At 34.1% G+C, this 12,837-nt stretch overlaps 4 protein-coding genes across 4 annotated transcripts; 2 read left to right on the top strand and 2 right to left on the bottom strand.

Moving 5' to 3' along the window:
* Positions 1-37: 37 nt before the first annotated feature.
* TRIADDRAFT_50197 (uncharacterized protein) lies at positions 38-1,351 on the top strand (the record flags this gene model as incomplete). Its single annotated transcript, XM_002111976.1, has 2 exons — positions 38-53; positions 474-1,351. The coding sequence occupies 2 exons, from the start codon at positions 38-40 to the stop codon at positions 1,349-1,351; spliced, it is 894 nt and encodes a 297-aa protein (XP_002112012.1).
* A 1,819-nt stretch (positions 1,352-3,170) lies between these two features.
* Positions 3,171-5,076, bottom strand: TRIADDRAFT_55621 (uncharacterized protein; the record flags this gene model as incomplete). The annotated part of the gene is made up of 4 exons (XM_002111483.1): positions 3,171-3,280; positions 3,827-4,018; positions 4,800-4,876; positions 5,063-5,076. 4 exons carry the CDS (start codon positions 5,074-5,076, stop codon positions 3,171-3,173), a joined length of 393 nt encoding a protein of 130 aa, XP_002111519.1.
* A 1,414-nt stretch (positions 5,077-6,490) lies between these two features.
* On the top strand, positions 6,491-8,842 carry TRIADDRAFT_24214 (uncharacterized protein; the record flags this gene model as incomplete). The annotated part of the gene is made up of 10 exons (XM_002111975.1): positions 6,491-6,615; positions 6,825-6,919; positions 7,118-7,202; positions 7,304-7,577; positions 7,663-7,743; positions 7,863-8,018; positions 8,110-8,286; positions 8,392-8,442; positions 8,577-8,612; positions 8,741-8,842. 10 exons carry the CDS (start codon positions 6,491-6,493, stop codon positions 8,840-8,842), a joined length of 1,182 nt encoding a protein of 393 aa, XP_002112011.1.
* A 2,254-nt stretch (positions 8,843-11,096) lies between these two features.
* Positions 11,097-12,368, bottom strand: TRIADDRAFT_55619 (uncharacterized protein; the record flags this gene model as incomplete). Its single annotated transcript, XM_002111482.1, has 1 exon — positions 11,097-12,368. The coding sequence occupies one exon, from the start codon at positions 12,366-12,368 to the stop codon at positions 11,097-11,099; it is 1,272 nt and encodes a 423-aa protein (XP_002111518.1).
* Between the last annotated feature and the right edge of the window lie 469 nt (positions 12,369-12,837).

Genomic DNA, 12,837 nt, shown 5'->3' with positions numbered 1-12,837 from the left:
TCGTTATTGCGAGATGCATTTATAACAGGACTACTCGATGCACTTACTAGATGGTATATCTAGTAGTCTATGGAAGTAATTGTGAGTAAGAAAATTACAAGGCCAATATTGGGTTTTAATATTCTAGACTATACTGTTCCGTATAGCACATTGCGTGCTCATACAGAACTCCAGTATAGAACCGCGTGACCATGACTAAACGCTAAAGTACTAAATTAGTACGGCGATGAACCAGGTGACCAATGACCTCCGGATCAGCTGTTTACGAACTACAGTATTGCAAGATCTAATATTGATATATGTAGATGAAGAAAGAATCGCTTGAAATTACTAAGTTAGGACTAGCTCTTGTTCGATAACCTCTTCTGGATATTGAAAATTATTGATAAGGGTGAAAAATTGTAGAATCTTTGCATCAATCTTGGCTATGTCTTCTACTAACGATAAAGCTGCCCTTTTATTCGATACGTTAGAATTAGAAGAGCTCGATGTTGACCTATTTCGGGCTACTACATCATGGCAACCTCCATTTACACAACGTATTTATGGTGGCCAAGTAATTGGACAAGCTCTAGTAGCTGCTAGTAAAACAGTTGATGAACAATTTTCACCTCATTCGTTACATTCGTATTTTCTTCGCCATGGCGATCCTTCCATTCCTGTTATCTATAAAGTAGAACGCACTCGAAATGGTCGTTCATATTGCTCAAGAAATGTTTATGCAATCCAACGAGGTTTAACTATTTATACTAGCCAAATATCGTTTAGTAAATTTGAAAAAAGTGTCATTGAACATCAAAATGATATGCCAAATGCACCTGATCCTGAAAGCTTACCCACAACGAAGGAAAGGCTACAAGGTTATCTTGAACGTGGAGTTAGAGGTGACCGGAATCGTTCAGCAATCGAGAAAGCAATTGCTTCAGAAATCCCCTTAGATATCCGCCCTTGCGATCGGAAACGTATAGGCTTTTTCGATCCTGATTTTGAAAGTAAGGCCCCTTACCAATTGGTATGGATTAAAACCGTTGATAAAATTGGACCCGGATTTGAGAAATTACATCAATGTATCGCAGGATATGCCTCAGATTACAGTCTGCTACAAACGGCTAGATTACCCCATCCTAAATTTCGTGTTAATTTCGCGTCGTCACTCGATCATTCCATGTGGTTTCATTTACCTTTCCGTGCTGATGAATGGATGTTGTATGAACTTGAAAGTCCAAAAGCCAATAATGGAAGGGCTCTAGTATTTGGAAAGCTTTTTACACAAGATGGCCGATTAGCTGTTACTGTAGCACAGGAAGGAGTATTAAGAGGGGTTATTAAAGATCACCCCAGCCGATTATAGTTCACTAAATTAATCAATAACTGAATAATGTGATGGGTCTCTTATAAGGAATAAAATATTGTTATGATAATTGCTCTCTAGATTGCAACAACTCTTAATTATTTAAATTGAATTATATAATATATACTTAAAAGTGTAGATAACGATATTTGAATAAAACTGTCCCATTGACCGTATGTTCATTAGCTGATATAATTTTAAAATTGGCTAGACAGCTTGGACCTTTTATTTATTTTTAAAGTAAAGTATATCACGGGATAAATTTAAAGCACAGCTCTATAATTTCGATATGATTCGTATATAGTACACGTCCTTAATATTGAAATGTGCACAATCTCACCTACCTATAGAGCGTCGCTATAATGGCCTACTAGTACTTTTTTGTTGCCAATAAAAGTGTGATTTAAGTCTTATGTATATGAATAAATAATCAAGTTGAAGATGCAAGCGCAGTTATACGCATTAATCTGGAATAAATTAACTTTATATATAGACAATTTACCTTACCTACATGTGTAGTATCGCTGAAATATGGACAACTAAAATCTGGAGGGTTTTAGACGTTTATGATTATAATGAACTCTCCAACATTTATTACCTGTAAGAATGCGAGTGAGATTTACAGTAAATCATGTACTGTATGAATAATCTAGTTAGAGATGTAAGCATTATCATATTATCCTCAATGTAATAATTAATTTCGGGGTTACTTTTATACTTGTATAGAAGCTAAAGGAAACAAGTATGAGAAGCTCGTATAATTATTTAGGCTACAGTACTGTATAGCATACTGAGAGGTAGATGACTAAGATCGTACGACAGTAATTGTTTAATACAGTAGATTTTATCTAGAAATATAGTTTAAACGTATGGCAATACTGTAGTAACTAAGGTTATAAGTGCATATACGTGCAACTCGTATATGTAGCAAATATGCACCTGCAGGAGATGGCATGAATATCCTTAATAACCTTATGTAAAATCTGCCTATAACCTTTGCTATGAATGTGTAGGAAGCACGATTTCACAATAAGCATTTATGGCATAAAAGTACCACAGCCACTATCTGTCTACATAACAGTAAATAATACTGTTAACCAGCATCATGAATGTAGTATCATAATAAAGCTTTTAAATGTTATCAAGAGTTTAACATGGTTCATGGGAGAACTATTTCCGTTTCACTCTTTAAATGGCTTCAAGTAGACATGAAAATCAATACGCAGTTTAAAGGTATAGCTCATAAATTTATTACTGGATTTCTAGCATCAAAAGGTTATAATACAAGGTCGACACACAACTAAGTAGGGCTAGTTAGGAAAAACTGAGAAAAAAATAGTAGATAAGAAGAGAAGAAATGGTTGGTAACCGCTACATCGTCTTCGTTGTTTATCTCTGGTGTGACTCTGTGATGATGAATGTATCTATCATCAGTCTACAAGCATTTCACAATAACAACTAGTAGTGTTAGTTTACAAGTGAGAATGCAATCAAAATGTTAATGATAACAGACAGATGGATGAGATAGTGCTGTCTATAAGCGGAATTACTGCCACACTCACGAAATAGTTAATCAGCCGTCTATTTCGATATCATCATCACCTAACAGAAGTGAAGAAGCAGGAATAAACATATACAACCAGAAGTTATTTACTTCAATCTATTTAATAGTGATATCACGACAGCTTCAACAGTTGCCATTTCTTAGAATATATCTCTAGTGTCCATGGTAAGGAATTTGGAAATACAATGCACAGATGAAAAAGAGTCGTATAGGTATATTGCTGTACATAGCACCAATAAATTATGACCAATCGTTTCAGCGCCGACCGCCGAATTTTCCACCACGTCCGCCGCGGCCTCTACCGCGACCTCCACCTCCAACTCCTGGTCCGCCTCTACCGCGGCCTCGACCTCGACTCATAGTAACTAAAAATAGGAAAAAAAATTTAGTCGTTCTCTCTCTTTCTATTAGCCGTAACAGATATACACAATAATTGATCATTCCTTTGCAGTAAATGCTTATGCTTGTACAGTACATAATTTTCACTTGACAATATGGAATCCTTCTTAGAACGTTTTGACTATTACAATTGACTGGTACTACAAGTTGTATTGTATAGCATTAAATTCATTGAAGTTATAAAAATGAATACAAATGTGGCTAACCTATAGCTACTGTAGAATGGACTACAAAATATGGGGATCCAGCTTTTATCATTATACATAATGTATTTAATTAAAATAAGGTAGAGAATTTCTAAAGTATTTCTTGTATGCATGATTTCTTGCACGATGATAATCAATATTTAGTAGCATAAGATTAAGAAAACAGTACAAGTATTCTGTATTTGTACAGCTCTGCATTTACAAAGAAATTGAAAAATTTGTAATAATAAATGAATGATACAATGACATTTATAGTCCATTGCCACCGGTAATAGAATGCTATATAATATGAATTTGCTATTTTACTTTCTGCTCTTTTCTTTGCTTTCATTTTTGGTGAATCGTCGACAAGTAACTGATCCAGTGCTAAATTATCAGGTAGAATAAAATAACGAATATTGTTGCCACGGATAGCAAGAGTATCTAAAGTTACGGGTTCGCGATTCTTGACGGTCATTTTAACGCTCTTCAAATGCGTATTCATGCTCATATCTACACCTATCAATATAAAAATGTTCAATTGTTTAAGCTCCTAGTTTACTCATAATTCATCCACTCTCTATATCAAGTCAATACAGGTATAATATACAGTTTTTCTTCATCATGCCTACATATGATAATGACGATTGATGTTAATTTGTCATACAGCCAGAGCTGTACAATTAGCTAAAAGTTTCAATACTGAAGCTACTGTATTGAGTTTATTTTGCATTCTGTCTATGCGATACTGACTATACTATTCCAATTATCAATCCTAAAGGACGAAAACATTCATCCAAGTCTGCATCATAGACTTATCGGAAAGAAATTGAGTAAAATAAAAGGTTTCTTTGTAGTAGTCCAAGCCTATATGTAATCACAGTTTCTATAATGACAATGAATGAAATTATCCATTGACATTCTAACCCCATGGTAAGACGACTATAATTAGAGCACTAAAGTTTGCCTACCTTTCACCACTGTTTCTATTACTACTGTAGTGGAATTTTTCAATGATGATTGCAACTTGATGGCTAATTGTATTTATACTGTTGCATGATCAATCCTTGTGCAATACAAGTCTCTTCGACTCTCTGTCTCTGTATACTGATTATGTAGTGAACGTTAACTAGGTAACATCTGTCCTATCGATGTATGCAAGCTATCCTATTGCAAGTATTGGATAGGAAAAGCAGGAAAAGTATGCAGAATGGAAAGTATCAAGCGAAGCAAGACTTGGAAGGATTACAGTCGTACAAAAGCGCCGAATCAAAAGCTGTACAATCAAGCCATAACTTACCCCAAACAGTACCATGAACCACAGTCCCATTCTTTAACTCTATTGTTACTGTTTCATGATTAATTTTCATTAGAAACCTACAATGATCAAGAAGAGCAAGGATGAGTATTCATCCATGATTGCAAGTTGTGGTTGAGATGGCGACATGAAACCTTGGCTGCCAAGGAAGCCTTATTTACCAGCTAAATCATCTCTTTTATCCTAAAATTACTTTTGATTATCCTTTCACCTGTTGTAATGGATAACCTATACAAGATACTGACCTTACAAGCTTCATGATGTCTCCGATTGACTATGGATTGGCTGCCAATTAATTTTTTTCACAGCTCCCGCCGACCCAACTTACATACGTCAGCTAGGAAGCTTAGGATGGAAGATCAAGATTCAAAAAGGAGAATGAAGAGCGTCCATTGGATACTATGTACTGTAAACACGGATTGTAGATCGGTTAGTACAATACAATGTACTGTAAGAACCTGACAGTACATTGCACTGTACAGTCGTTTTGCTCAATGCTGCACACTGCACACTGACTGGACTGTAAACGCTGCGCATGGCTGATGGCCGGTTTATTGTACTTGCTAGGGTAAATCGGGCAGGTAGTGACATTACTTTTACTTGCATTGGCTCGGTATACCAGGTCTTCTTCCTAGGGTAAATGGAGCAGGTAGTGACATTACTTTTACTTGCACTGGCTCGGTATATCAGGTCTACTTCCTAGGGTAAATGGAGCAGGTAGTGATATTATTACTTTTACTTGCATTGGCTCGGTATACCAGGTCTACTTCCTAGGGTAAATCCAGCAGGTAGTGATATTATTACTTTTACTTGCATTGGCTCGGTATACCAGGTCTACTTTCTAGGGTAAATCGAGCAGGTAGTGATATTACTTTTACTTGCATTGGCTCGGTATGCAGTGCTGTACTGCGATACGGGGTCTACTTCCTAGGGTAAATCGAGCAGGTAGTGACATTACTTTTACTTGCATTGGCTCAGTATACCAGGTCTACTTCCTAGGGTAAATCGAGCACGTAGTAACATTACTTTTACTTGCATTGGCTCGTATAATACAGTGCTGTATTGCGAAAGTAAGGTTATGGTGGTGCACTCAGTCATTAGCACTCAATACAGTATGCTAGCAAAAAGGATGTCACTATTCAAATTATAATCCGATAGTAATTCAATGTAAAATCATTGCCACTGCTGACATTACTTTTGTAAGGAAGCAAAAGAGTCACAATACCATAGAAGTTAGAGGCTTTGCTATTATCATGCACTGTATTGAACACTGCTACAACACTGGTCAAGATACCAGTTAGGCTGAAGATCCACTTTCTAAAGAATGCTAATGAAATACTAATAGTAATACAGGTCTAGTATTATCATAGACATCGCGCTTGCAGAGCTCTACCATTTTATTCGACATCATTTATACTGTACTATACAGTGTACAGTACAGTTTACAGTATATTCGTCAAGTCAGTACAGTATACTGTACTGTACGAATAGGCTATAGTATGGAACAGATACAGTGTATAGTACGGTATTACTGTGACCCGTGTACTGTACTGGAATCTCATACAGATACAGTATGCTAATTAATTACCGTGGGTACTGCACCGTACTAGAATGTTAACATTTGTGTCCGGTTGTCATAGTACCCATTTCGCCTTCAAAGCTAAACTGGAAAAATGGCTGCAGTCTTAACAGAAAAGGACAGTTCGACTGACATTGTTTCTACCTCTTCCAATGATCCTGAAGATTTCTTAAACGATCTTAGCGATGAAGATTTAAAGAAATTAGTAGACGAAACCCTGTAAGTATTGTCTATTTTGATACTGCATGAGTGTACAAGGAGTACAATCAAAATCATATATCATAGTTCAACTTTTCATAGCCTTGCAAGGATTGAATCATATTTGAATTATTTTGTTAAGTGGAACCAGCTCAATAGAGGCTACTAAATAGGAAAGGATATTAATGTTCTCTTGGGCTTAATATCTATCTTTTTATCTATTATACTAGTCGCAATAATGAGGTTTTGGCTACAGAAACTAAAATGTTTGAGAAATATCTGAAACGTGTTGAACCTCATCTATCACAATCAAAACATATCGCTGGTAAATATTGAACGTATAGATCAATTTGTAAATTCATAAATGATAAGATCGCTAGTATAGAGAACATGATTTTTTTATAGTTGTTGTCGTTATTGCACCAACTTTGAATACACAGAATTTCTATCATAATGGCCACAAATATTTTTTTACCTTACTATGGTGGCTATTGACTAACTTATTTCCTTGTCCATTGGCTAGCTCCTCTCCTACCACAACTACAATTAGATGCCCATACTTTGAATAAGAAACGATCAAGAATGAGAGGAACTTCTGTAACAGACAGGTTTGCGATACTGAATTGTAACAATACAAAATCACCTTGCCCATTCTCAGTGTGATCTCGTTATCGTAATGACTGTAACACATTCAATTATACGGATGTAGACTTTCCAAGTTAAATGCTGAACAAAAATGTGACATAGCTGCTCGAGAGATTGAAGAACTCCGAGATGAAATCGACAAGTCTAAAGAAGATGCAGAAAAAGTCGTTGATAATCATAAAGCAGTTATGGAAGAAGCTGATATTGCTTTAGCAGAAATTAAAAAAGCAATGTACGAATATAATCGTGACATTGTACAAGGAGCAGTAAATGATAGAACGAAAAAAGTCATGGCAGAAAAAGTTCAACGATACTTTGAGGAAAAAATTAGGCAGAGGGTAAGTCCTTGACTTAAATAACAGTGTTGGATAATATTAAAATATCGACTAAAATTGAACAATATCATCAATACCGCAAATTTAGGATACCTTGGTTGAGAAACTTCGCCTAAAAAATGCAGCTTTACGGGCACAAAAAAGAAAATTGAACTTACAATTAAAGCAGGTGTGAACTATTGACAAAGCTCTGATCTATAATATATAATATAGGATAACCTTTAATAACAATCAAAACATTTTATGGACTATGCCTATAAGTAACATCATAAACTACATTGCGTGTAGAAAGAAGAAATGGGTGAAGTTTTGCATGAAGTCGACTTTAATCAATTAAAGATCGAGAATAACCAATATTTGGAAAAAATTGACGAGCGTAACCAAGAATTATTAAGACTAAAATTAATGGCCGCAAATACTTTGCAAATTTTAAATTCTTACAGAGTAAATATTATTAAATACTTCTCTGGCAATGTTACTTATCGCTAGCATTTACATGAAATTATTTTAATCTTTTCTCCTTATAAATTGATAGAAAAAATTGCACACGTTGACACTTGAATCCAACCGACTTAAAACCGAAATAGGTCAACGCCACGAGATATTAAGCAAAATTACCGTCGAAAATGATCAAGTTCACCATGAAAAAAAGATGGCAGAGAGTGTAAATACGAATCTTAAAAAGCAACTAGCAGATTATAAAGTTCCTGAGGTAATATAGCTACTATTGACGAATTTTATAGACAATCGAGTAATTCAATAAATTTTTATTAAATACGAAGCGATAACTTTTGGATCTATCTATTCCGGTAATTAGATCATGGAATATGTTGCGGAACGTTCGAATTTATATGATTTGCAGAAAACGGTAATTTGGTAGTAATTTTCACACTTGTTTATAACTATTTGTGAGATAGACAAAATAGTAATCCATTGTCGTTGATGGGAGATAAATAGAGTTCATTCAATATTTGATTTATTATTTTATTTTAAACCTATCAGGTAAAAAGTTGGGAGAGGAAGGTAGAAATAGCTGAGGTAATAATTTTAAATAGTTAACAAATCTGATTACATAGTGATTTTGTTAATACTGAGATTTTTATTAGGTGCATTTCATAGTATATTTATGTGGGTACTAACATTTCTTCTTGCATTTTTACTATCAGATGGCACTAAAAACGAATAAGAAAACTTGGACAAAGATACAAACAGGAAATCATCTACAAAATCAATGGACACAACCACATTTGGAAATGTTAAGAAAGTAGATGTTTATACTCAAGATCCGATACTATTTGTATGGCTCAGATACAGAGCGTGAAAAAATTGATTTGATTAAATCGTATATAATTATTGGAAAATGCTGAAATTTATTTTAAATTTCAAATTGCTTTTTCGACAAACTTCACGCTTATATATATATACTCAGGATTTATTGCCTGAGACACTCTTTATAATATATGTATAGTTCTATTTCCATTATTATACGCATACAGTAAAAATACAAGGTCCATGGATATATGCCAGTGACAATGTTAATCATATTTTTTAACTAATTACAATATCAGTATACTATTCCAAAATAGTAGTAATATTTACGTTTCAAATGGCCTGAATTTAAGAGTCTGCGATTTAATGAATTGTTTAAATGAAGGGCAGTTAATTGTTAATATTTTACTACTCTAATGTAATATTAATACCGCAGCATAGCCTCATTCATACTCTTCTGATTAAATATCATCAACTACGGTGTAAAATTCAAATGCATATCCGTATATTGCAATTCATAACTTCAGAATTTGTAGCGGATACAGGGATATACGCGTAAAAAGAAGTACAGTAAATCGATATACTACACAATAGACTTTATTGAATATTTGCATAAGGGCATATTTGTGCTTGTGCTTATACTTACTGTATCCCAGTATCATATCAATTCCGGTAAATTGACGAAATATTTGTATTAATTTTGTCTCGCCATATCGTATTATAGTATTGACTATGTATAAAGCACTAAAGGAATGTAAATTTGTGAATATTTAAGTAGTGATCATATCGTATTAGTTGTATGAATTGCAGATATTTAATCAATTTTGATAATATAAAGGTTTTTGGGAACCCGTTTTAACGTATTGACGTGATAACTTAATGTTATAAGCTATAGCTGATATAAAATCATTACGTTCTACGAAAGTGATTACATGTATAATTGCGTATTAAGAGTTTGGATACTTAGCATTATAAATAAATAATAGTATGGATCGTACAGTACAATACTAGTTCTAAGAAAGTGTGATGAGTTTGGAAAAGGATAAAGGCAACATCTTCAGATTTTCCGGATCATCAATGTAGCTTAGAGTCCCTATATACTCTTGTTTTTCCAATAATATATGAAACAACCAGAGATTTTACTATCAATCCATAACCTACTTCGGTACTTACCCAATACACTTACGTACTTATTATAAAACGATGAAAATTGCATTGAAAAGAGAATGCCATACTATCATATAATTAACAGTGTATTTGAAGAAAACTACTGTTGTTTCAAATTTGCTTTTATTTTCTTTATCGCTGCAGAACTCGATATTAAATCAGTTAGTATTTCGTATTAATTTGCATCGTCGATTTAGGTTGTGATTTCTATCAAAAAATAACGTTTATTTTTCTTTTACTTTAATAACTTTTCATTTTCACAAGGTGAAAAAACGATAGGAGACAGTCTTAGTATAGTGCAATGATGAACGATTATTCTTGTAAGGTAAATAAAAACTCTGATTAAATTATAAAACAATACATAACATTAGCTTATATAACCTGTTCTATAAAGCATAATCAAGCTTACTAAAATCCAACAATTACAAAACATAAATAACATTTGTAAAACTTTAAAAAGTGCAGGTTTTGATATTTCGTACCCCTTTACGACAACGGGCGATATCTCTATTCTTTAAATAAATTCTATCTATAAAGTCAAATTGTATATAATAGTAGAGATGCATTAAATGCTGAGGGGCTATATAACTGAAGTTAATCAATTTTTTTTTAAATTGCTAATGCCGATAATGGCAAAATGCAGACCACGATTACAGTAACCCATAACAAATTTTTTGGACGGTATAGATCAGTGCTTATTGTAAACGAGCTATTTAAAACCCTATTAACATGTGTGTCTACGTTGTTTACGTTGTTTTGTAACAAATTTTAGATGTGGTCATGTAGGATACATCTTGTACACGTATAAAAGATAAATTCGGGTCTAACATGAAAGTGAACCTTCAAGTAGCATATACTACGTTAATTCTTCAATATAGATAGAAAGTATGTATACAGTAATAATAGAACTGTATTATACCGTAAGCGTTAACAGGATCAATCAATAACGATGAATTGCAATCGTTATACGCGTATAAGGTTAAACATTAATCAATCTTGGATTCAATCTTGAAGTACAGCACTGATGAATTAAATTTAATTTATATCCCAGCCTATTGCATTCAATTATCACAAATCCAATAATCTTTAAGGAAGAGCATGATCCTGTTGCGTATCTTCTTCATTCCATTTACACAGAACATGTTGTATGGAAGGAGCAGTATGACAAAGAGATATAAAAATTCCTTGATCAATACCATTATCGCTTAGTTTAACTGTTTTTAGATTGATTGTGCGGCTCAATAGACATTTTACAGACTCTAATTTTTGTGCTAAATTATTACTTTCTAGATGCAACTCGCTCAAGTGTTGACAATGTTGTTGCGATTCCGCTAGATCGAATAAATCTCGATTGGTTAAACAACAATAATTGAGTTTTAATATTTCCACCGAGTGTGTAAGGTTAGCTAATAGTTGACGTAGTAGTGAATTTAAACGATTACCACTTAAGTTGAGGTGTTTTAACGATTTTAGATACAGCAAGGATTTTGATAGTAGAGTAATTTGAATACGAGTTAAATTATTGTAGGCTACATTGAGTGTTGTTAAGCGCAGACAATGTTGCAACTGATTGGTCAGAGATGAAAAGTACTTACCACCAAGATCATTAAAGTCTAAATTTAGCATTGTTATCTCATCGGGTTTGAGTAATCGCAATAACGATAGGATCTTTTTACAGCCAATTTCTTGGCATCGAAGCGATGTTATATGAACATCGATGCGAGCATTTTCCATTCGTAGTAACTGACCAATTTCGTGATAGTTATTAGTATCAACATGGCATTCGAGAAAGAATTGTAATTGATGGGCCAATTTTAATCGCTTGGTAGATGGTTTTGGATGTACTTGATCTTCATTGGTTAATGCATGATCAGTTTGAGTATATTTTCGTCGAAGTTGGTCGTCATCAAATGATAGCGTTAAATGATGATGACATGGATGTTGATTTGTTTGCATGATTGCTTTTACAAATGTCAACATTCCATTAGGATCAATGGTGATACCACGCAAATCGATGACTTTTAATTTGGAATTTTTTCTAGTAAAATTATCGATATTAGCAGCAATTAAATGGGATAAAATGCCATAAACCAGTGGTAAATGTTGAATGGTAGGATATACATTATATTTGTTATAAGTTAATTGGGCTAAGGGCCAATGGGAGATCAACATGGATAACGGCAAGACTCGTAATTCTCGCAGCGATGCATCTAATAACGCTGGAAATAATTCAGCTGGCAATACATTGAGAGCGATCTTGGTAATACTAGCATATTTGACCACAATATCAGCACAAAGGTGGATTAATTTGTAGGGTGGCTGATTCGTTTGTAAATTACTACGATAGCTAGAAGCCATTTTCAATTCTGCAATGAAAGTAGACGTGGAAGAGCATCAAGGCGCCATTACAAGCTAGGCAAGCAAGAGGACTCAGGAGTGAGCATTCCGGTACGATTGGGAACGGCCCAATCTGGTACTGGAGTTGTAGAGTGTACAGTACTTTCTGGCTTTACAGTACAGTACACTGTACACTGTAGAGGGAAACTTGGCAATTTTCTCAAGGTATCGGTACAGTCTAATGGATCGATAGAACTTGTACCATACTGTATAGTACATCTATATGACATCTATATATGTATATAGACTTCTTAACGTCTTAGAACATTGCTGTTTGCGATATTCAAATCTGCAGAAGATGATCTTACTGCATGCAAAATTTGGAAATAAAGTCTGGACACATCTTTCGTATAGAACTAAATATGATTTGTCCAGACTTTCCGGACGCCCTGTACACTCCGGCATTTTGGAATTCTATTTTTTTCTCTAT

This window comes from Trichoplax adhaerens, genomic scaffold (assembly GCF_000150275.1).
Source record: "Trichoplax adhaerens TRIADscaffold_4 genomic scaffold, whole genome shotgun sequence".
Taxonomy (NCBI): domain Eukaryota; kingdom Metazoa; phylum Placozoa; class Uniplacotomia; order Trichoplacea; family Trichoplacidae; genus Trichoplax; species Trichoplax adhaerens.
Note: the sequence above shows the minus strand (reverse complement) of the source record. Positions and strands in the feature narration are given on the sequence as shown.